Source organism: Hylobates moloch, unplaced genomic scaffold, assembly GCF_009828535.3.
Source record: "Hylobates moloch isolate HMO894 unplaced genomic scaffold, HMol_V3 SCAFFOLD_8, whole genome shotgun sequence".
NCBI classification, from domain to species: Eukaryota; Metazoa; Chordata; class Mammalia; order Primates; family Hylobatidae; genus Hylobates; species Hylobates moloch.
In genome coordinates this window covers 65,856,875-65,881,679 of record NW_026652283.1, presented here as the reverse complement: position 1 = coordinate 65,881,679, position 24,805 = coordinate 65,856,875, and the positions used below count along the sequence as shown (strand labels likewise).

Here is a 24,805-nt window from a genome sequence, read left to right as displayed (position 1 = left end):
GGTGAAGTTCTAAACCTTAAGGGTTTTAAATAAAAATCTACCTTTTAAGTAACATATCTGTGCATTATGTAAATAAGACTGAAAAATACAGTTTTTAGAACGTGTTTGCTGATCCAACCGCTGACAGAGAAGTTGGGAACGTTTAAATAGTTACAATTTTTTTTGGAATAAAGTAAAAATATTTAATTTTTAAAATCATTAAAGTAGGTTTTTCATAGACATTTGTAGTTTAGAATATGCATTTTATCACAAATAGTGAATGCATTCATTAGTAGTCCAGGAATCCTAATTCCTGAGAAAATGTAACTTGATAGGTTGTATATGACCAAGCAAACTAGAATTAAAGAAGACAGTGAAATGGAAAAAGGCTAGGAAGTGAATTTAAACCTTGGAATATATACTGTCAGTAATACTGCAGTTGGGCGAAGTGCGGTGGCTCACGCCTGTACTCCCAGCACTTTGAGAGGCCAAGGCAGACGGATTGCTTGAGCCCAGGAGTTAAAGACCAGCCTGGGCAACATGGCAAAACCCTGTTTCTGCAAAAGTTACAAAAAATTAGCCAGGTGTGATGGCCTGTGCCTATAGTCCCAGCTACTCAGGAGGCTGAGGTGGGAGAATCACCTTAGCCTGGGAAATTGAGGCTGCAGCGAGCCATAATTTCGCCACTGCACTCCAACCTGGACGATGGAGTGAAACTCTGTCTCAAAACAAAAACAAAAACAAAACAACTTGCAGTTGAAGAAACCAGGTTCTTCATTGTGTTGTGTTTCTGCCAGAGACACTGTTAAGTGTAGGCTACAAGGAAATAACTACACTCAGGGACCTGAAGTTTTTGTAACTAACAGAAGAGTTCATGTTATTTTTATAGTAATAGGCTAGTTTTACACAAGGCTGATGAATTCATTAACAACTTAAATGAACAAATTCTATCAACTATAATCAATCACTTTATGATTAAATGAATATTACCAATATTTTACATGTTTTATAGTATGTAGATTATAGTCCTGAGAGATTAAATAAGAACTCTGTAGGCCGGGCATGGTGGCTCATGCCTGTAATCCCAGCACTTTGGGAGGCCAAGGCGGGTGAATCACTTGAGGTCAGGAGTTCAAGACCAGCCTGGCCAACATGGTGAAACCCCATCTCTCCTAAGATACAAAAATTAGCCAAGTGTGGTGGCGGGTGCCTATAACCCCAGCTTCTCTGGAGGCTGAGGCAGGAGAATCGCTGGAACCCGGGAGGCAGAGCTTGCAGTGAGCCGAGATCACGCCATTGCACTCCAGTCTGGGCAACAAAAAGAACCTCCATCTCAAAAAAAATGAAACAAAACAAAAAAACTTTGTAGTAGATACTGTAGGAGGAAAGTTTTAGTTATCATTAACCATATTAGAAAGCTTGCTTTTGGTGGGGAACCTGTATAAATGTTTTCTGCTCTGTTCTGATCTCTTAATAGTTGTTTGTTTAATATATTCCTATAGTCATAGCTTGTAGATATCTATAACTGTCTCTTTAATTTTCCTCAAAAGCAAAGTTTCCATATATCATTTAAATTCCACAAGGCTTCTCATAACTTAAGAAGTCTTAACTGTAACCAAGGTGGATCTGAGAAATTCAGTCTTACACTTCTCTCACATCTGCTTTTGTTTTCTCTACCGTCTTTACCTTAAAAGAAAAATAAACAGCAAAACACTTTATAAAATATTGAGAGAGAAAATGAAAAAACTAGCCCCAACTTTGCCTCTCAGTTTCCTTAGTCATCCAATCATCCAGTCTTTAGCTGTCTGTTTCATCTATTCCAGAAGCCTAAAGACAGCAGTGATGAAACAAAAATCTCAGTAACATAACTAAAGAATAAGAGGAAACTGTGTGGACAAATGACTAGCAAACAGCAAGTTTTTGAAAGAGGGTCAAGGGTAGGGTAGATGTTTCCTTAATACATTTCTGTAAGCTAAAGGTCTATTAATTCAGTTATTTATCAGAATGCCATTTGGTAAAGTACCTCCTCCAAAACACTGAATGTAATACAAAATCTTTGACAGTTGGAATGGGTTATTAATTTATTTCCAGGGGTTGTTTAAATCAAAGACATAATCATAACAAAAATAGTACAGAACAAAGTGACTTTACCATTTGGGATGTCAGGTTTATAATTCACATTATTTTCAAATAGCAATTCTGTAGGACAGGATTTCTCATGAGTTGGAAGTTAAGACAGAGGAATTGATACTAAGTTTTGTTATCAGCTTGACTCTTGTGGAATACTTTTCTACTGCATTTCTGTACTTGAAGTCTTGTTAATTGTCCTCTCACAGAATAAAGGCTAGAAGAGAGGTTCTATGAGATTCTCCCTTTTTTTTTTTTGAGATGAGGTCTCACCCAGACTCGACTCGAACTCCTGGGCTTAAGGGTTCCTCCCACCACTGAGCCCAGCTGAGATTCTCTTAATGTGTGCTCCAACATCTTCAAGAGGAATGAAAAAAGATATAAGTCCTTCGTTGCAATGGAAAGTAGATCCAATAATAAAAAAAAATCCTAAGTAAATTTGCTTTTAGGAAATTGTGATTGTCTTTGTTGTTATTTTTCAAGAGAAGTTTATTTTTAGTATTAAATCAGTCCTTGAACTGGTATCAAGGAAAAAGATATCTCACAGAAGTGTTTTCTTTCTGCAAGCAACTGGCAGAAATGTGACATGTTTGATTATGTATCCATTTGTATTTCCTATGTATTTTAATGTTTCCCAAACTGTTGTTCATCATAAAATGAAAAATATGTAAAGCTCTGTTTAATTATGTCTTTGCATATCCATGTACTCTTTTTTGGGAGGTGGGGAAGGTAGCTTTAAATACTCTATTAATTTGTGTAGACTTTCTTGATTTTGTCATTTAAAAAAGATTTCATACATTGAGATAGATGTGTATGATAGACATCATCTGTAGGCTCTTAAAATGAAATTGCTATTTCCACAATTAAACAAATTCCTTGCAAGGCTAGTCAGGAAGAGAAGCGGAAATATACCAAAATATATTATAACAAAGTGTGTTTTAGAAAATATCAAAGCACCATAAATACCACCCTCTTCCCCATCAAGTGCAGACTATGATTCCTCCCTAAATTATAGATCTGTGAGTTTGAAAGAACAGAAGGAATTTGATAACATTTCATTGTAGTAAAGTTTTTGCCAAACCGCTTTTCACAGAGCCCTTGTATCTTACATCTCAGTGTTTCTAAAGGAGCCAAAATTAGTTCTTATTGATGCTCAAGCAACTGAGGAATTAATGAGCATTCCATTAAATAAGGGTACTAGTTTGTAACTGTGTCATTGCATGTTAATACTTTTTGATTCCCCTAATGACTAAATATGGTTCTCAACGTGTGTGATTTCCATCTGAATCAAAGGGAGTCATGTACACAAAACTAGAATATGATGCAGTGCTACTTTGAAATATAAAAGAGTATTTCTACAACACTTGCCTTCAAACTTTAAATGAAACCCATAACAGATGTGAGAAAAGAATTATGACAAGGACAACCTAATATAAGTTTTATAAATTTTAGGAAATGTCATCTTTTTACTGGTTTCAGAGACTTTTTCAAATGTTTTAAACACAATTTTCAGATAACAATAATGAAAAGCTGAGCCCCAAACCAGGGACAGGTGAACCAGTTTTAAGTTTGCACTACAGCACAGAAGGAACAACTACAAGCACAATAAAACTGAACTTTACAGATGAATGGTAAGTTAATATTTTTGTAAAGATGTTCTTAGCCATTTTGTAGGATTGTATTAGATTTTAATTTTTAACACTTTGTCATCTTTATGTTTTGTTTTGCTATAAGGTATTGGCTTTCAAACTTGAGTGTGCTTCAGAATCACTGGGAGAGCTTGTTAAAATGCATATTACTGGACCCCACTCTCAGAATTAGGTTTGGGGTGGGGGTCTGAGAATTTGCATTTTTAAAAACTTTCCAGATGATGCCAGTGCTGCTCATCCTAGAATATTTCTTCTGATAGAAAATGCTAAAGATAATACTAATAATAATTAATAATTAAAATTAGTGCAGAAATATAAACTTAACGTTTTGGGACTTTTTGCAGTTGTGGTCCTTTGTAGGTGTATATGTATGATTTTTGTTTTGAGTTTTAGAATATAATTTTAGTGATACTAAATACACTGTATTCTCCCCTGCATTTGTTTGACTTTATAATAAATATTCCCATGTTACTACTTAATTTTAATAAATATTATTTTACTAGCTGTGTAATAGTCCATCAAGTAGATGTACTATAGTTTACTTAGCCATTTTTCTTTAATTAGGCAGTAAATTTGTTTACCATTTTTTACCAAATAAGGCTTTAATGAATATCTTTTCTTATAAAGCTTTTTCCTGCCTTCAAGATTATTGGAGAGATATTTCTGAAATGAACTATATCTAGATTAAAAGATATTGCCAAATTATTTCCCAAAGAATCTTTACTTACTATAGTCCTACTAGACACATATAGAAGTATACGATTTACTGTCTCCAGGCTAGTGTTCAATATATTTATTTATTTTTAACTTCTATATTTGATTTAAAAATACTTATAGTATTTATTTAATTGATTACTAGTAAGGTTAAACTTTTTCTTTATTTAATGCTCATATAGGTTCTCTTTAATAATATTTCTGATCATATTTATTGCTCATTAATCTAATGAAACTTTACATTTGAGAAAAGCAAGTTATGTAAGCTTTTTATACTCTTTCCCACTGTCTCATGACCATTTGATTGAGAGAACATACACAATTTTAAAATTTAGGAATAGTAATATATTAGTTAATATATTGATATAGTATTTCTTAATATGTAATATATAATATTTGTTAATGTATAATTATACCAATTGTTTAATGACCAATATATTAATTATTCATAATTAATATATTAATATATTAAATATTTAATTGTATATTAATATATGATCATCATGTTATCTGTTACTATAATATATTATATGTAATATAATATAGTTATATATTGTCTTAATATGTAATGAATTATATGTTGATATGTGATATTACTTTTATTTAAATTCACTGGTTTCCATTTGTGTTTATGTATGTATGTATTTTATATTAAAATATTTGATTAAGTAGGATCTTAAAATACTACTGGATATCTTCTGTGTTCTGGGGACTATTCTAGACATTAGAAATACATCAGTGAAAAAAAATACTTAAACCCCTGCCTTATTGGAACTTAATTCTAGATGGAGGAAGTTTATTATAAACATAATTAATAAGTGTACCATATAGTATGTTAAAAGGACAATGGAGGAAAACAGAGCAGGTAAAAGTGATTGGGAAACCTAGGCATCATTGAGAAGGTGACATTTGGGCAAAATGTCACTTGAAGAGTGAGAAGGAGTGAGCCACGTATATATATCTAGGGGAAGAGCATTTGGGGCAGAGAGAAAACCAGTACAAAGACTCTGAAGCAGAAGCATCAGACCTAGTATGTTCAAGGATCTTAAGAAGACCAGTGTAGCGGGAGTGGAGTGACCAGTGGAGAGAAGAGTAGTAGATAAGGTCAGCCAGGAAATTGAGGAGGATATTTAAAAGGACAAGGTTATTTCTGGTTATTGTGTTGAGCATATGCCATCAGTAGAAACCAGAAGAACAGTTAAAAAGCTATGGCAGTAAGAAAGGTTAGAGGTGGTGGTGGCTTAGACAAGGATGGGAGCAGTGGAGGTGGTTAAAAAAAAAAAAGTGGTTGGATTCTAGATATATATTTGAAGGTGCAGCCAGTAGGACTTCTTTATAAGTCTTAGTGCCTGACCATTTAAAAATCGTGATGTTTGTGGCCCTTTTTCTTAATACATAATTTAAGATGACAGTAGGTCATCATACTTATCACGTCTTTTCCATTCTCATGATTCTGTACACAAGGAGCTGGCGTCTTCTGAAGAATCTTATCTAAAGTTTTTGGGCTTTTTTTTTTTTTTTTTTTTTTTTAGAGAAAATCATCAGTCCCGTTCTTCTTTTGAATACTACTTTTCCTTCTCTAAAAACTGACCATGAATTATATTCTCATTCATCAGTTTCTTATTTCTTTGTCAGAAAAGCAGTTAGCATTTTTTATTATTATACAAGTATTCAACATTCATTGTAAAAAAAAAAAAACAAAAACAGGCAGAACTTAAAAAAAAAGTATACAGTCTTTTTCATCTATGCTAGGATTGTCTCTTGCTTTTATTTTAGTTTCTTTGGCAACAGATGAGGCAATAGAACATGCTAAGAGCTTGGACTGAAATTGACAAGTTTTTGAACCTCTCTAAATCTCAGTGTTCTCCCTTGAAAACGGGCATATTTAATAGAACCTACTTCATAGGTTTAGTGTGAAGATTTAATGAGATCATGCAGAGAAAGTACGTAGCACTTACTAGCACATTCATTGGCACCTGAGAAGGCCCTCAGTGATTGTTAGCTGCAGTTCTCATCTTTTGTAAATTGTCTTTCAGATACTTTGCCCAGTTTTCTATGGTGTTTATCTTTTTCTTATTGCGTTATTAGAGCTATTTATTTATTATAGAATTAAATAAGGATTATACCATTTGTCTTTCATTTGTTGCAAATATTTTTCCAAATTTGGTGTTTTTCAGTTTACTTACAGTGGTTTTGCCTTACGGTTTCTGCCTGTGATAGCATGCATAGGAAAGCCTTGTTATTCCTAGAATTAAGGGAAAAGGTTCTTATATTCCTCTTGTATTTTCTATAATTTGGTATCAAAAACTGTATATTTCGTCTAGAATTTATTTTTCCATAAATTATAATGTGAAGCCATAGCTTTGGTTTTACCACGTGGCTGTTTTCCTGTCTCATTACCACTTATTGAATAATCTTTTTATTTCTGTGTGATTTAAAATGCCATATTAACATATGTTAAATATATTTACTTGGTTACTATGTCTTTTCCACTAATATGTCTCTATTCCTACTCAGTACCATAATATTTTAATTACCATAACGTATACACTAAGCGTTTTATTCATGCCTGAATCATAGCTTTCTCAATGGAAAAAATAAATATATATATACCACCTTAGCTCTTCTTTGCCAAAATAGCTATATATTCCTTTCTGGTTTAAAAGAAATACATGTTTGTCACACACACACACACACACACACACACACACACACACACAAAATTCAGTATAAAAAATTTACCTGCAGTAATTCTACTGACATGACACTCAACACTGGTGCATAGCCTTCCTGACATTTTTCTCTGCATATATACACCCATATGAATATACAATTTTAGTTAAATAATATTATATATGTACTCTCTTTTTTTTTAAGTCAAATTGACTTCTGCAGTCAGCCTAAAAGAGTTTTTGTCATGGCAAAAAGTCCATGATCGTTTGTATTGTTTTTTGAGTTACTGGTATTTGTCTATAATTAATGTTTTTTTAAGTTACTGTAAATCTTACTTTTTTCTTGTTCACATTTATTTTAAACTTAAAGAATTGTTGCATTTCTATGAACTTAATTTAAATCTCAGTCAGATTGTTATACATGTCCTCTTATTCAGTCCTCTTGTTACACATATGCTGTGATTTGTCATAGAATACTTATTGAAAATTATTTCTTTAAAAATTGGCCTCATATTCTGCTATAGCTAGAAATGCTAATAGAACTATGGTCATCATCAGGTGAGTATTAAAACTGAAGCAGAAAATATTACCCTGTCCTTCTACAGAACTATGATGCTCAGTCACCTGCCATATTTGAACAGCAGATCAGAACTGGAAGTGATCCACAGGGAGCAGTTCAAAAGACCAAAGAACTGGCCAGGCTTTTGTTCAAATATAATTTTAAAGTAACCTGGAATAACAGAGTCTAAAAGGGCATATGATAAAAATCTGTATAACCATTAAGGATTTGGATATGGTGAACCATCTATAGTGAAGACAAGAAAGGAGACAATGTAGTTCACTTAAAATTCAGTTAGAGAGACTTGTAGAAATACATACTAGGTAATGAAAGGATCCAAACGGTGAGGAAGCAGTCCCTTTATATTTTTGAATCGTTTTTTCAAGAGTAAAGTGTGTTATGATAGTCATCTCGATTTGTTTGAAATGATGTTTACAAATGCTATTAAAATAATCCTACATTTTACTTGTATTGTCAATTTTTTGGTCTACCGCTCTGGTTGTAAAATATAAAAATTATCCTAAAAGATCATATTGATTAACTTCTTGGTGGAATCACTTATCTTGTTTTGATGATAGGAGCAGTATAGCATCAAGTTCTAGAGGAATTGGGAGCCATTGCAAATCTGAGGGTCAGGAGGAATCTTTGGTCCCACAGAGCTCAATGCAACCACCAGAAGGAGACAGTGAAACAAGTAAGGTGTTATTTTGCTTTTGTTATTATAAAATCCCAGCATTGTATGTTTACCTACTTTTCTGTTTCCTTTGATGCTGTATTTTGTTTCTTGTTTTTAATAAATTACTTTTGCTTCTGTAGTCCAGCTGTTAAACTGATAGATAGCAAATCCAAAAGATGAGGACCTTAAGCAGTTAAAATGAGGAGACACAGTGAAGCACAATCCTCTTTGTGGACACAGTGGCCAGGATAGTTGTTCATCATACTATAAATGGATGAGATATAAATGTTAGTTTGAATTAATCTTTATCATTTTTATACCTAGCAATGAAATCCACTGTATCTGTTTTGATTGTATATGTGGTTTATATAAGGGGAAAAAGGAATAGAATCTAAACAAGTTACGAGTGAATCTATTTAATACCTGAAGTGCCACTTAGGGGATTTTTCAGAACCCTTTTCTAATAGAATATTTTTATATGACAATTACATGAAATTTAATGTCTAGCACAGAGACTAGAACACAGTAGATGTTCAATAAATGCTTGATTAATGAAGGAACAAATGAATTATATTTCTTATAAATGTGTAGGTACGTTAGTATAACAGAGTTTAAAATTAAGTGTGTGTAACATGGCTGTCTGGTAAGCAAATGTCCAATAAGGAACATTAAAGACTGATTCTTCATACATCTGACAGTTAAATTCCAGAATTAAGTATTTTCAATGGCCAAAACAGAATTTATAGTATAGTCAGCTTAACTACTTGTTCATGATAGTTTAGATTTTACCAAATACATGATAGAGGGGCAGAAAAATGCTCAGTTTTAAGTTTAGATTTCGGGAAGGTTGGTAAAATGCAGAATCAAGTAATTTCAGCTGTAAGGGATAGTCTAAAGCAGAGATTCTACACGTAGAGTTCATGAAGCTCAATTCCTGGACTTCAGGAAGAAGCAGTGGGTCCATCCGTCCATGATAGTGTTTGTACAATTTTGTGTGCAAATACATATTTGCCTTGTACTGAGGGGAGGTTTTAGCTGAACGTCAAAGGTTCCTATGACTCAGAAAGGGTTAAGAACCATTTATCCATAGGAAAGCTGGAGTATTAAGTTGATGTTTACTTTTCTAAAAAAATCTGGATTTAATGATACATTTGGCCCTACATGCCCATGGATTCTGTGGAAATACTCCCTCCCAAAATAACAATATGACAATAAAAAGAAACATAGATTTAAAAACAGTAACAGCGTAGCAACCGTTTACATAACATTTACATTGCATTAGATATTATAAGTAATATAGAGATAATTTGCAGTATAAGGAAGGGTATGCATAGGTTATATGCAAATATGCCATTATATATGAGGGACTTGATGATCTGCAGATTTTGGTATTTTCAGCAGTTTTAGAACTAATCCCTCATGGATACCAAGGGATGACTGTAATTTGGTTTACTTACAGAAGCTCCCGAAGAATCATCAGAGGACGTGACAAAATATCAGGAAGGAGTATCTGCAGAAAACCCAGTTGAGAACCATATCAATATAAGTGAGTTGCTCCCTTTAGATAATTGCTTTGTATGGGAAAGTAAAAAGCCTTAATCTATGTTAATCTCTCTAGAGTTAGAGGCCGTGTCCGAATGTGTTGTGGAATTTTCCTCCCCTTATAGAGGAATTAGACGTCATATTAGAATGTGTTTGTCAGCTCCTAAGTTAGGTTAAATAATTAATATTGCCCACATTACCACCTGTTACATATAACTTTATTTTCTGACAGCACAATCAGATAAGTTCACAGCCAAGCCATCGGATTCCAACTCAGGAGAAAGAAATGACCTCAATCTTGATAGCTCTTGTGGGGTTCCAGAAGAATCTGCTTCATCTGAAGAAGCCAAGGAACCAGAAACTTCAGATCAGACTAGCACTGAGAGTGCTACCAATGAAAATAACACCAATCCTGAGCCTCAGTTCCAAACGGAAGCCATTGGGCCTTCAGCTCATGAAGAAACATCCACCAGGGACTCTGCTCTTCAGGACACAGATGACAGTGATGATGACCCAGTCCTGATCCCAGGTGCAAGGTATCGAGCAGGACCTGGTGATAGGTTGGTAAATTTTTAATTAACATGAGCTGTAAAAAATATATTTCACAAGGATTTGTTTGAAGTCATGTAACAGAATCTCTCCATTTTTGACAGTTGCTTCCTCTAAGAGTGTCTCATTCATATAAACTTAAAGAAACTTTACTGTAAATGATTTTACGTATTATATTCTTTGAGCACTGTGCATTAATAGGGAAATAAAAAGTCTTCATTCTCCGTATCTCTAGCACTGAGGCTTGCTTCTGAATTTACAGATCCAGAGAAAAGAATGTTAAGAATGACCCACAGGTTATTTATGAAGTCAAGGTTATACTTAGCTCTCAGATTATCTTGTAGATATCCAGGCCTTTATCAGTTTTGTTTTGGTTTTAATGTTAATTTTTTCTGCTTTTCTATTGACCCTGGATTAAGGTAGTGTGTTAGTAGTTCTGTTTTGGGGAACACTGTTTTTCTTTGATTTCTACTAAACTTAATGACTGAATTTAGAAAATGAAAAATTAGGCCGGGCGCGGTGGCTCACGCTTGTAATCCCAGCACTTTGGGAGGCGGGCGGATCATGAGGTCAGGAGCTCGAGACCACGGTGAAACCCCGTCTCTACTAAAAATATAAAAAAAATTAGCCGGGCGTGGTGGCGGGCGCCTGTAGTCCCAGCTATTCGGAGAGGCTGAGGCAGGAGAATGGCGAGAACCCAGGAGGCGGAGCTTGCAGTGAGCCGAGATCGCGCCACTGCACTCCAGCCTGGGTGACAGCGCGAGACTCCGTCTCAAAAAAAAAAAAAAAAAAGAAAATGAAAAATTATACCAAATAAATACTGTAGCAGCAATAAAAAATTGAATTGCCAACATGTTTATATAGTTTTTCTATATTTTATGTGATCACAAGGATATATTTTCTTTTGTGGGAGATAAAATAAATTTTTAAATTATACTGTATTTCATTCTCATGGAAAACTATTTCTATTATTAGTGCTATCATATCTTATTGTAAGTTCTGTCCTCTTTCAGAGAACCTAGTTTTAATCTTAAAATCCTAGTTTACAAAGGAGTGAGATTCTATTTGGAATATTTCACATTTTATATGCTCAATATATTGCTGTTTATAAGATACCCTAAAGTATCTGTCAACTGAAAAATATAATGAAAGATTAATTTACCACTCATAGTCAAGAACATGATGATGGGTTTGAATACTGGTTTCACCACTTACCAGCAATGTTTTTTCATTCAAATTACTTCATGACTCTTAAAGATTCAGTTTCTTATCTATAAAATAGGGTTATGATTATCTAAAATTATTGTAAGAATTTAAAAACACATCTATCAGTCAATCATGATGTGACCTGGCTCATGTTAATAGCACTAATTAAATGATAGCTGTATTAAACAATCAAGATAGTCTATGAGGCCACCTTAATTTTTAAAAGAATTACAGTAAGAATGACTCTAGGGATAAAGACTGAAAGAAGACAGGCAAAAATCCTGAAGAGGATAGCTTGCAGCTCAGGGGAACTACCTTTTCTTAACTATGAAAGGGTATGTTTCTTCCTTTAGTCATATTTGGGAAATGTTTACTTTGCCATGGCACTTTTTTTGTAGATATGAAGCAAGAATTTCCCCCCATATTTATACTTAGAGATTAATCAAACATCTTCTCTTTACCTGTACACATTAATCTTGAGCATTCTTAATATATATTTTAGGCAAGTAAGACTTAGTTCTATTTCTTTCCATACCCAGAGGGAGTTCCTTAGAATGTTATTACCACTTAATATATGCAGATGAGGTTAGCAAGCCTAGCACAATTTGAAAATCAAACTGATAATTTCCAAAACCCAAGGTTGAGAGCTAGATTCTATAATTTAATTAAGCTTGTACATTTATGGCCTTCCATTTATATAAATGAGCTAATGTTTTATTTTTCTGTATTTAAGTAGTAGAACATGATACTGAGGTCATAATTGAAAATAAAATTTAAGTGCCCAGTTTCTAGTAATGTTATTTATGGATATTAGACACTTTGAGAAAGTCATAACTATTTAGCAGCTTCTATGCAGGCTAATTATTACACTAATACCAAGCCTGCTTTATAGCTGAGGAAACTTAGGTGCTAAGCAAAGGGTTTTGTATATTCTACACCTAAGGAGTTTTGTTTTTTGAAACACAGTACTATAACATTAATAAGAAAGGAGGATTTGAGGGAGGGTGGGTCCTGGAGAATACAGAAACTGTAATCTTTCTATAGAGCTTTATCATCTTCATAATACTTAGATGATTTATATGTTTTAGGGATTCTTTTAGCGTTTAGATCTGTCACAAAGTTGGTTCCCAGTAGCCTCACTGACCCAAGGAAACCCAGGTGCTGAACTAGACTAGCAGAATCTTTTAGAAGAGAGATAAGCAGTGACAACAAACAGCCTGGAACTGATCCCACTTCATGCATATACTCTTGAATTCATACTCTCATGGTTAGATCCAGATTTGAAACCACTCTGGGATCATATTTAGTTCCCTACTTTTTAAAAATTAAATATTATTTAGTATTCTGTACACTCATTTGAGTATTTAGCCTATGTTGGTCCTACATGGTATTTTGTTTTGTAAGATATAGTAGTAAACTTCCTGAAGAGTAACAGAAGAATAATAAAATTCTTATCCTTCAAGAGACGTATTTATGAAGAAGAGAGAATACCAAAGCCATTTATAGGAACATAGAAAACATTTAATATATGAAAGTAAATACAGTTATATATATATGTGTGTGTGTGTGTGTGTGTGTGTGTGTGTGTATATAAAGATGTGTATACTGAGGTAATTAGAAAGTGATTAGAGTAACAATTACATTAATTTTCCTTTGAGATTTGCATTATTTTCTAGCTCTTTACCAAAAATTTGTAAATGGTGTAAATATTTCCTCTGAGTTTTATCTAAATCAGTTTTTATAATTCTTAACTTTTTTGGCACCATCCTGATTTAATCTTGAACAACTGTAAAAAATATACTTTTAATATTTCTGTACCTTTCTAAGGGCTCTTCATCATTGACACTCCTGCCAGTTTATCTTACTTCTCAATTTAGCTGACTTTTATTCTAAAGAGAGAAAGTTTAAGAGATTTTGCTTCTTAAGAACATGAAAAGAATCACTTACCAGCTTATAATTAGTCCTTTGATTTTGGAGAATTTCTGTTTCCCAAGAGACTAAGGGTTGTGAAGCTCTGTTGTAAAAATCATACCATTTGGTTCCTAGAGTCCAAGGATACATTGCACACATGGATGAAATGCCCACCTAAAAGGATGTATGTCTTAAAGTTCCCTCCATGCTGCCATTTGCAAAGCCCAGTCAATATTAGTTTAGCTGGGATAGAGAAGTCGTCCTAAAATTAAATATTATACAAGTGTGTACTTAATTTGATCTGTACTTTATATGAAGAACTATATAGTGGACCTCATCAGTTTTTGTTCCAAATTTAATTTTTAAAAGGAAACTTTAAAAGGCTTTATAGCTAAGTCATTTCTGACAAATTTACTGAAAATATCAGAACAGTTCCTTGCAATACAGAGTAATGATTTTTTAAAAAAAATTTTCATTCTTATAATTTGGTTAAATAAGTGACCCAGGTTTTCACTTTTGGGCTGAGATCAAGCATGAGAAGGAAATGTCTTAGAAAATGAAGACCTTAACAACTAACGTAGATATTTTTAAATGGAATGCTCTTCTCATTAACTACAGCAAGTCTATATAAATATAACTGGGAGTCTATAGCAGAGCAGCAGACTTACTTCTGAAGAGCCATATAGTAAATATTTTGGCTTTGTTGGCCAGGAGACAAAATGGAGACCATTATGGTAGGTACTTATATGACCATTTAAAATATTACCATTTAAAAATGTAAAAACTATTCTTAGCCTAAGGTTCATTTCAAAAATTGGCATTTGGCGGAGATCTAGCCCAAGAGCCATAGCTTGCAAATACTTGCTCTATAGTAATCAGTGTTATAGAGAGAAGTCAAACTATAGTCTGTGGTAAAATGCCTCTACTGGCAGAAATCCAGAGTTTGAAACAATGAAATATATGAATCTCCACATGTTTGGGTTCCCTTTAACTTTGCGTAAGGCAAGTACATAGAACAGTAAATGGGAAATAAATTGAAAAAAGACAAAGAAATGTATGTGCTCTAATCATGGTGTTTAAAAAAATAAAATTAGTCCTAATGTCAAAAATAAGTCTGACTTAGGAAAAAAGCAAAACAAAGCAAAAAAATAGTATGTGTATCTCTTAGTGATTTTATCTACTGTATTTATTTCATTTTATTTTTTTTTTTTTGAGACAGGGTCTTGCCCTGTTGCCCAGGCTGGAGTGCAGTGGTACGATCATAGCTCACTGCAACCTCATACTCCTGGGCTCAAGCGATCTTCCTCCCTCAGTCTCCCAAGTAGCTGGGATTACAGGTGCATGTTTTTGCACTCTGCTAATTTTTGTTGTTGTTGTCGTTTTTTTTTTTTAGAAGAGACAGTCTCACTATGTTGACCAGGCTGGTCTTGAACTCCTGGCCTCAAGCCTCAGCCTCCCAAAGTGCTGGGGGACTACAGGCATGAGCCACCACGCCTGGCCATATACTGGGTTAAGAAATGTAAATATATGCCCTTGGAATGAAAAGAGTGTGGTTGAGTTCTCTGTTTAGATAATCTTCATATAATTTTTTTTTTTTTTTTTTTTTTTTTGTAGACAGAGTCTCGCTCCGTCACTCAGGCTGGAGTGCAGTGGGGCAATCTTGGCTCACTGCAAGCTCTGCCTCCCAGGTTCACGCCATTCTCCTGCCTCAGCCTCCCAAGTAGCTGGGACTACAGGCGCCTGCCACCACGCCCAGCTAATTTTTTGTATTTTTAATAGAGACGGGGTTTCACCGTGTTAGCCAGTATGGTCTCGATCTCCTGACCTCGTGATCTGCCTGCCTCAGCCTCCCAAAGTGCTGGGATTACCAGCGTGAGCCACCGCACCCAGGCCATATAATTTTTGTTTTTTACAATGCCAAATCTGTTGTAAGTGATTTGATGGTCTGATTGGTAGCCCTGTTTCTAAACTCAAGAGAAAACCTAAATTACTCTCTGAAAAAGAAAAACAAGCATCTAAGAAAGCTTCCTGAATAAGCCCTCACATAGTCTTGAATAGTTTTTAATTACAGCCTCAGTTAGGATGATCTAACAATTTTTTCCCTAAAGAGTGAATTAGGGAAATATCCTATATTGCCCTTTAATAACTTTTAAAGTATTATTTTCATAGAAATTTGGTTCCATATACCTGCTCTGGACCATGGAGCATAGCCCTCACTTTTAAAGCCAAAATTCCTTGTACTGTAAATTTGGCAGCATTTATTCAGTTATCATTATAACCGCGATTTCCATATTTCTCATTATTGCAGTTTACTCTTTATTAAAGCAAATTGCAGAGAGAAAAGAAGTAGTCAAAGAGAAAGAACTGAACTCCTAGGGCGTTAAAAAAGCCCTGTTATTCTTTGCTCATTTGTTATATAGTCTTGTGGTTAGGCCAAGTGAGTCAGCTTAGGGCTTAATTATTTATTTTCCAAAGGGCTCCTCAGCTTTGAGGAGCGTGTACGTGTTCCAGTGGATGGTATTCATAACAAGCCCGTGCAGTTTCCCATACTGTGACAGGATTGGGTTCTGATTTATTTAAAAGATAAAAAGGGATTAAGTGCAATGTCTTCCTTCTATTCTATCTTCAATGAGTGTTTGTTTCCTTAATTTCTTCATATACATTTAGTTGACTGACATATTCCTTGCTTAATGCCCTAAGTCACAAAGGGAAACAAAAGTTTTTTTTTTTTAAATTGAGATGATTGATGATAAAAAGGGTGTCCTTAATGCTTTAAATATTTGGTTCTTTGAAGTCTTTGTAAGTGATTTCAGTTATTGTGTTCCCTTCACTAGATTTAATATCAGAGGAACAACAATAGGTGATAGAATAATGAGGTAATTCAGTATGTTCCTTCATAATTTTTTTTTTTATGGTGGACTTGCCAGGTCCTCTTTTGCCACAGCTAACCACCTTTCCATTAACAGTTAATACTTCCTTTGAACTTACTGAACTCTAAGTGCTAAGCATTGTAAAGCAGGTCGCTTTCCACAAACTATATTTAGCTGCATGCACTGCATGGGGATAGAATGAAAAGAAGTTTCCTGTGTGCAGACTGATGTTCACTTCAAATATGTCATATGACAAAGTAACTATAATCTGAAATGATGTACTTTAAATATCAGTTACTCTTTTTGGATATTTTATTGAAGAATGCAATTTATGTTCTTTAAATTTGATTGGGATAACAACTATCAACTTTTTGTTACTCATATATGCTCCTTTTCCTTGAGCTCAATAACTAAAAATGTACTTGAATCTAAATCTGTGTATAGGTTTCTGATTTTTGCAAGAAAGCTGTTTCCTTATAAATAGTTTAGAAATAATGTCACATATCAAGATGATACATAAGCCTCAAGCACTTCTCTAATTCTGACAATGGGACATATTTTTGAGTAGATCTTTAAAGTGAACCTTAATGACATCAGTCACCTACTCAAAACCTGGTTTGCTGACAAAATCAACCTTGTACTTAACTCTAGAGGCATATATCTGTTATTTACCATCAGTTTCTAAAACAGAGTTGAACATGAAACATATAGCAACAATCAGAAATTTAAAGTTTGTAGAGTTCCTAATGAAAAATACAGAAGTCATGAAATAAGCCAAAAAATATAATAGATGTATGGAAATTTCTGGTTGTGGTTCATTGTCGGGAGGATTCTCATCTACAAGTCTCAAATTTGTTTTTGCTTTTCAAACTTGTTTTGTTTTTGTGCTGTTGTTTCTAGCCTGTTTTAACATTAAGGTATATTTGAAGTAACTTTTTCAAATTATTACTAGTTATCACTTTCTTTTTTTTTTTTCCCCCCCAAGATTTAGCCTTGCTCTGTTGCCCAGGCAGTAGTGCAGTGGTACGATCCCAGCCCACTACAGCCTCTGCCTCCAGAGTTAAAGTGATTCTCCCGCCTCAGCCTCCTGAGTATCTGGGATTACAGGCGCCCACCACCAGATCCAGCTAATTTTTGTATTTTTAGTAGAGACAGAGTTGGTCACTATGTTGGCCAGGCTGGTCTCAAACTACTGACATCAAGTGTTCTGCCCATGTTGGCCTCACAGAGTGCTGGGATTAGAGGCTTGAGCCACCGCATCTGTCCTGGTTATCACTTTCTGATTAATTATATGACAATAAAATGGAATTTGCTTCAGAGTTTTTTGATATTCTGATTTATACTTTTTATCCCAAGTACGCAAAGCTGGTTTCTGGTTTTATAAGGAAAATTGCAACTGTAAAGTACCATGATGCTTTAATTGAGTTTTAGAAAAGCTAAAACACTAAAGTGGAGATTATCATGAACTGATAAACAATGGTAAAGCAGAAAATGTAACAGTTACCTCCCTATAGAGTGAATGAGGTGAGACTCATTCTTCTCTACCTCATTTATTATGTAGAGATTATCTGGTGGAAACTTCTAATTATAAGGCAGTATTTTCCTGCCACTGAACACACATTTGTTCTGCTTCTCCTTTTAGCAATTGGAGATGTTCAAAGAATGTAAACTTCTGCTTAAGATAGACAAAATTAGAAAAATAAAATTATCACAGATGTTTATATCTACTGCCCATTATGACTAGTCTTCATTAGGGACTGTCTTACAATGGGGAATGTGTTTTCCTATAATCTGCTAAGATTCTGAATGATAGGTACCATATTTCTTTGAATAGTAAATAAAATGGTAGATATCCCCTATTCTTCATTCTACTTTTATTACCTCATCACCTCTTACCTGGTCTACTGAGGGAGTTCTCCAACTCCTTCTACTCCTGCTTTCACTAGTTCTCCATTGTTTATGATATAAAGAAGAAACAAACCCAGCTTCCTTGCATGGTGTATAGGGCACTTCATGTTATAGCTGCTGCCAAAAATTGGTCATGCTCTCTACATTGCCATACTTGGAGTGTCACTGAATACATTCAGAGGACTATTGGAGTTCTCTGAATACATTATGCTGCCTTAAGCCAGCGTATCTTTACATACTCTGAGCCCTCTAACAGAAAAGATCTCCCATCACTATCACCATCATTTGGGTCACCTCATCTTTCAACATCATCTTAAGCTACTTTTCCTGGCCCATATATTCCCTAATCAAAAATATGGGCCCTTATATACACCTACTCTACTACCTATCACAGTTCATTGTATATTTGTATGTTTTCATATATAAGAATGTAAGCACCTTTAAGGACAGTGTAAACATACATTCATACAGAAATAAAAGTTGGCAAAAACACCTTTTTGTCAAAAACTCTAGCTAACTAAATTTTTATTCGTATCTCCCTGCATGATATGGGTTTTTGCTTTCTTTCTCTGCTTCCTAAAACTTGAATGAGAAACCAATGAATTACTGTTTCAGGGGTCCCACAGCCTCCCCACACAGTCGATTGCTTGCTACAAAGACTCAGAAGAATCAAAGACACTTCAGTCATGGCTATGATTTATTATAGCAAGGAAAAAAGATCAGACAGAGTGGAAGAATCCAGGCATAATGTTCCAAAGTTCTCCCTTTCAGAATGCGCATCTCCCTTCCCAATAAAATACAGTAATACTTGTGTAGTTTTTCTGCCCTGGTGAAGCCTGCTTATAACTCAAAATCCAGGGTGTTTACTGGGGTCTGGTCATGTAGGCACGTCTGCCTGTGTGCCTAACCACAGTCACCTGAATTCCAGACCCAGAAGGAAAGTAGATGTTCACCACAAATCATGTTATTTTTGCAGTTTACGCAAGCTGGCCCTGCAGGGTTGCGTCCCAGGCAGGCAGAGCAATGTAACATGCCAAAAGTCAAGTTCTCAGACACCGGCCAAGGGCCAGCCTTATAAGCAGACCCTTCTAAAGATAGCAGCATCAGACCTGCTATCCCTTACCTTTGTTTACTAATACATTGTAAGGCAAAGAATCCAGTTTCTTGCCCCCACAAAAGAGCAGAAACAGCAAGATACTCTCTAGCAACCCATCTCCCTCACTTGTTTCAGATACTTGTAAAGATATGTGTTGAAATGACAGAAATTCTAACATATAGACCTTTTTTGTTGATAAAGCTAGGTAATGCTAACATATTAATAGTATCTTAGTTCATTTCCTGTTGCTTATGATAGAAATCTTCTGGGTAATTAATAAAAGAAATGCATTTTTTACAGTTACGGAGGCTGGGAAATCCAAGGTTGCAGGGCCACAATGGTACAAGCCTTCTTGCTGGCAAGGACTCTGCAGAGTCCCGAGCTGGCACAGGAAATCACATGATGAGAAGGCTAAGCTCAGGCTTCTCTTCCTCTTCTTATAAAGCCACCAGTCCCCACTGACCTGATAACCTGTTAATCTATAAGTGAATTAATTCATTCTTGAGAGCAGAGCCCTCATGATCCAATCACCTTTTAAGGACCCCACCTCTCAATACTGCCACATTGGGGATTAAGTTTCACCATGAGTTTTGGAGGGGACATGCAAACCATAGCACATAGCTTTTACTATAAACCAAGTGTGTGTTTTAAAGCACTTACAATGTTTATTTTTTAATAACTTTTTTCTAGACTCTTATTTATAGGATTCAATTGGACTGCAAACATTTTAAAATTTATAATTTAAATGTAAATTTTAGCTTCACTCTGTCTGAATAATCACAGATTACATATAAGAAGATTCAAATTAATGAGGTTTTCTTTTCTAAGAACTACTAAGCTAATGTAATAATTGTTGCAGAAACTCTTCTATTGAAGGAGATGGTGGTGAGGATAGCTTTCCTATGTTTGTAAGAACCTAGATCTTCAATCTTTGAATTGAAAAAAATCAGGCTCAAGTTTTTAATAATAAATTCACACTCAATTTATTTTTGAATGGAATAATTTAATTACAAAATAAGAAGATGAAGGTCACTGTTGTCCAAAGTGTTCTGATACTCTACAACGTGGTCACAAAATTTGGGAAATACTACATTGTGTATACCTCTTTTTGAGGTTCACAAGAACCTGTAGCGTAATAAAGCCTCTGAGAAGACTTGCAGCAAGAAACCTCTTTAAGCTTTGTTTAGTATATCATCTTCCACACTTACTTTATCATAAGCCTGTTTTGTGGAATACCTACAAAAATCCCAAGTTTTAGAAATGCTGCTTCCAGATTATTCTAACTACACTCTAGACAAGTATTGAGTTCCTTAGAAACCTGGACTAGGAGAAGCTTTTATTTCCCTTTAGTTTTTCACTGTGTGTTTTGCACAGTAAATAATTTCTTTCTACAGATTTATTCAAAAATTGCCTGCTATAATTCTAGTCATGTTCTTGTATTCTATCCATGGTACAGTATCCTTTATATAATAACCTTGTTTGGTAACTGAATACTTAAGTCATTTCATTCCTGGTCTGTCCTCTCCTAATCTTTGATTATGCTGTTTTTTCCACCCTAAAAAGTCTTTGTTCTCTTGTAAGGTATTTTAGTAATACCTATAATATCAGTTAATTTGTGCCATTCTACCTGTGTGTAATGGTGTTTTATGAAAGGGTTTACCATCTTGAAAATGGTATGCAAATTAATTCATATTTTTTAGTGCTATTTAATGAATTTCTGCTTATATTTTAGCCTAGTTTTTTACTAAATGTGACTAGTACTTTTAAAAGGGGTTTATAGACTGTTTCTGGTTCATGTAACTTCATACTTTAACCTTGGAATTATCTCCAAGATTCCAGATTTTCTGGAATATGCAATAGTAAAATACAAAGTCAGGAGTCTAGGTTTTATTTTCTTAGGTTAGTTGTACATCCTTCAGATTTACTCTTTTTCTCCATTAAATGTTTCTTCCAAATAGAATAATAATTGATACTTTGAGCTGTTTCGTTATTGTTTTGAAATTGCTGGATAATCAGTTTTTTACCTATTATTTTGTTACTTCAATAAACCTATTATGTGCTAGATACTCTGATGGGTGCTGGTGATAATGATAACACAACGCCTACTCTCCTTGAGCTCTCAGTTCAGTGGGATACACAGGCACATATACATAGTTACAATACAGTAATTGCATTGACAGAGCTTTGCAGAGCTTTGAGAGTATTAAGGACTCCTAATCTAACCTCAGGAAGGGGAGAATTATAGTTTTATAATTCTTGGTTTGTGACACACTATCATTGTTAGTTCATACTTGGCTCCTTTTCTTTCTTTCTTTAGATACCCATGAGCCCACCAACCAATCCAAGAACTAAAAAACTCGCTATAACTTAAATCTACCTGTTCACCCTATTTTGTCCATCTGCCTACCACACCAGTGGTAACCAGTGTCCTGAATGTTATGGTTATCATGCCTTGCTTTAAAAAACAAAACATAAACATATAAACATAAATTTTTACCCACTTTTGAACTTTATATAAAAATGATGGCATACTGTATACAAGACTGGGACTCTTTTTTTCCCTCAGATATTATCTTACTGTGATTCATCCATGTTATATGTAGCTCCTGCCCAGTCATTTTTACTGCTATCTAATAATCCATGTTTGACTAAACCACAGTTTATCCATTTTCCTATTAATGGACATTTAGGTTGTTTCTAGTTTTTGGTATTAACAGTGCTGCTTTGAGTATTCTGAAATATATCTCCTGATAACAGTTTTTCTTGGGTATATACCCAGGAATGGACCATTTACAAAATAATTTAAAATTGTTTTCCAAATTGGGAGTGTAAATTAAATACAATATCTAACAATATTTTTTAAAAATCATGTTTATTCATATCACTGATTCTTGTTATCACATATCTTGATTTTTCTAATTGATTTGGTGTACAATAATATCTCATGGTCTTGATGTTCATTGCCCAATTTACAAATAAGATGATGCATCTCATGTTTTTCAGCCTGATCTCCTGATCTGGTTTTTTTTGTTTGTTTGTTTGAGATGGAGTGTTGCTGTCACCAGGCTGGAGTGCAGTGGCACAATCTCAGTTCACTGCAACCTCTGCCTCCCAGGTTCAAGTGATTCTCCTGCCTCAGCCTCCCAGGTAGCTGGGATTACAGGTGCATGCCACCACACCCGGCTAATTTTTGTATTTTTAGTAGAGATGGGGTTTCACCATGTTAGCCAGGCTGGTCTTGAACTCCTAAGCCTCAAGTGATCCACCTGCCTCGGCCTCCTAAAGGGCTGGAATTACAGGCGTGAGCCACTGCACCCAGTCCTGATCTGGTTTTCTACTGGGTTGTTTTAATTGAGTTGTTTTTCTTTTCCTTATTGATTTATAAGAATTCTTAATGCATTTTTGATACTAATCCACTGTCATGTATTAGTGTACAAATTTCTGTTTTATGATTTTTTTCACTGTTTTTAGGCTGTTTTTTGATGATTGATTTTTAATTTTCACATTAAACTTTATCAATCTTTTATGCTTGTCACTTTCTTTTATTTACAAAATCCTTATCTGGAATTTTAAAATTTATCTGAATTTCCTTCCTTTTGAAGTTTTACTTTTGACATTTAAGTTACTAATTTATTTGGAACTGATTTTTGTTTATGATGTATATGTGTAACTTTTCCCTGCCCCATTTAGATAGCCAGTTTTTCCCCTGTTCATTTATGAAATGGTGAATTTTCCCAGTGATCTGCTATCCCACCTATGTCATATTACAAAGATTTATATAAAATAGATTTGTTTCTAGGCTCTTTTGTTTCATCAGACAATTTGTCTGTCTCTCTGTCAGTATCATACTTTTGTAATTATTATAGCTTTGTAATAAATCTTAATGGCTGCTAAGGCAAGACCCTTCCTTCTCTTTATTCATTTTTAGAAGGATCTTGGCTATTCTTTGTCCTTTGGTTGATTTTATAATCAACTTTTTAAGTTCTACAAATAAGTCACCAGAATATGCTTATAGTTGTAATAAATCTGTAAAATAAATTTGGGTGAAAATTGTTTATCTTTATAATACAAAGTTATGTCTACATTTATTTAGGCCTTTTTTTCTTTTTTCCTTGAGACAGGGTCTTGCTGTGTCGCCTAGGCTGGAGTGCAGTGGCATGATCATGGCTCACTGCAGTTTTGACCTCCTGGGCTCAGGCAATCCTCCCACCTCAGTTTCCTGGGTAGCTGGGACCACAGATGTGTGCCACCACTCCTGGCTTTTTTTTGTGGAGATGGGGTCTCACTATGTTGCCCAGCCTGGTTTCAAACTCCTGAGCTCAAGGGATCCTCCTGTCTTAGCCTCCCAAACTGCTGGGATTATAGGTGTGGAACTGCTGCACTCAGCCTAGGCCTTTTACAAAATATCTTTCAGTAACATTTTATTTTTCTGTGAGCAGGTTTTACACATATTTTTTATAACTTAAAGACACTTTTTGTTGCTGTTATAAATGCATTCCTTTTAAAATTTAGGCTATTTGTCCCCTGCTGATATTTAGAAATGCAGTTAACTTGTATATGATTATGTATCCAGCTGCATGCCTTTTCTATTATTTGTATTAATTGGCCCGTAGATTTTTGAGTTTTGGTTTCTGTTGTTGTTTTAAGAGTTGTTTTGTTACCCAGGCTTGAATACATGGCATGATCTTAGCTCACTGCATCCTGGAACTACTGAGCTCAAGCCATCCTGCCACCTCAGCCTCCCAAATAGCAGGGACTACAGGTGTGTACCACCATGCCCAGCTAATTTTTTTCATCTTTTTTTAGAGATGGGATCTTACTGTGTTGCCCAGGCTGGTCTCAAACTCCTGGGCTCAAGCAGCCCTCCTGCCTCAGACTCCCAAGTAGCTGGGATTACTGGGGTGAGCCACTGTGCCTGGCCTAGAGCATACTTTTTAAATGAACATTTATGCTTTGATACAGTTCTTGTTTATTCATAATTATTACCACCTCATTTACTAATGCAGCCTTAATTTTGTCTATCCAATTTGTCTTAAATAATTTAAAGCTGGGCACGGTGACTCATGCCTGTAATCCCAGCACTTTGTGAAGCTGAGGTGGGTGGATCACTTGAGGTCAGGAGTCCGAGACCAGCCTGGTCAATATGGTGAAACCCCATCTCTACTAAAAATCCAAAAATTAGCCAGACGTGGTGGAGGCCTGTAGTCCCAGGTACTTGGGAGGCTGAGGCAGGAGAATTGCTTGAACCTGGGAGGCAGAGGTTGCAGTGAGCTGAGATCCCGCCACTGCACTCCAGCCTAGGTGATAAAATAAATGATTTGAGCTGCCATGTAAATTCTTGTTGCAT

At 34.9% G+C, this 24,805-nt stretch overlaps 1 protein-coding gene across 7 annotated transcripts in view; it reads left to right on the top strand.

Annotated features, from left to right (window-relative positions):
• DCAF6 (DDB1 and CUL4 associated factor 6) overlaps positions 1–24,805 on the top strand; it is a 133,798-nt gene that overhangs the window by 93,834 nt on the left and 15,159 nt on the right. For all 7 annotated transcript variants that reach the window (XM_058441853.1, XM_032161084.2, XM_032161082.2 and 4 more), the window contains 4 exons: positions 3,620–3,737; positions 8,279–8,394; positions 9,836–9,922; positions 10,151–10,478. In XM_058441853.1, the coding sequence (XP_058297836.1) occupies positions 3,620–3,737; positions 8,279–8,394; positions 9,836–9,922; positions 10,151–10,478 (649 nt within the window). The remainder of the gene's footprint in view (positions 1–3,619; positions 3,738–8,278; positions 8,395–9,835; positions 9,923–10,150; positions 10,479–24,805) is intronic.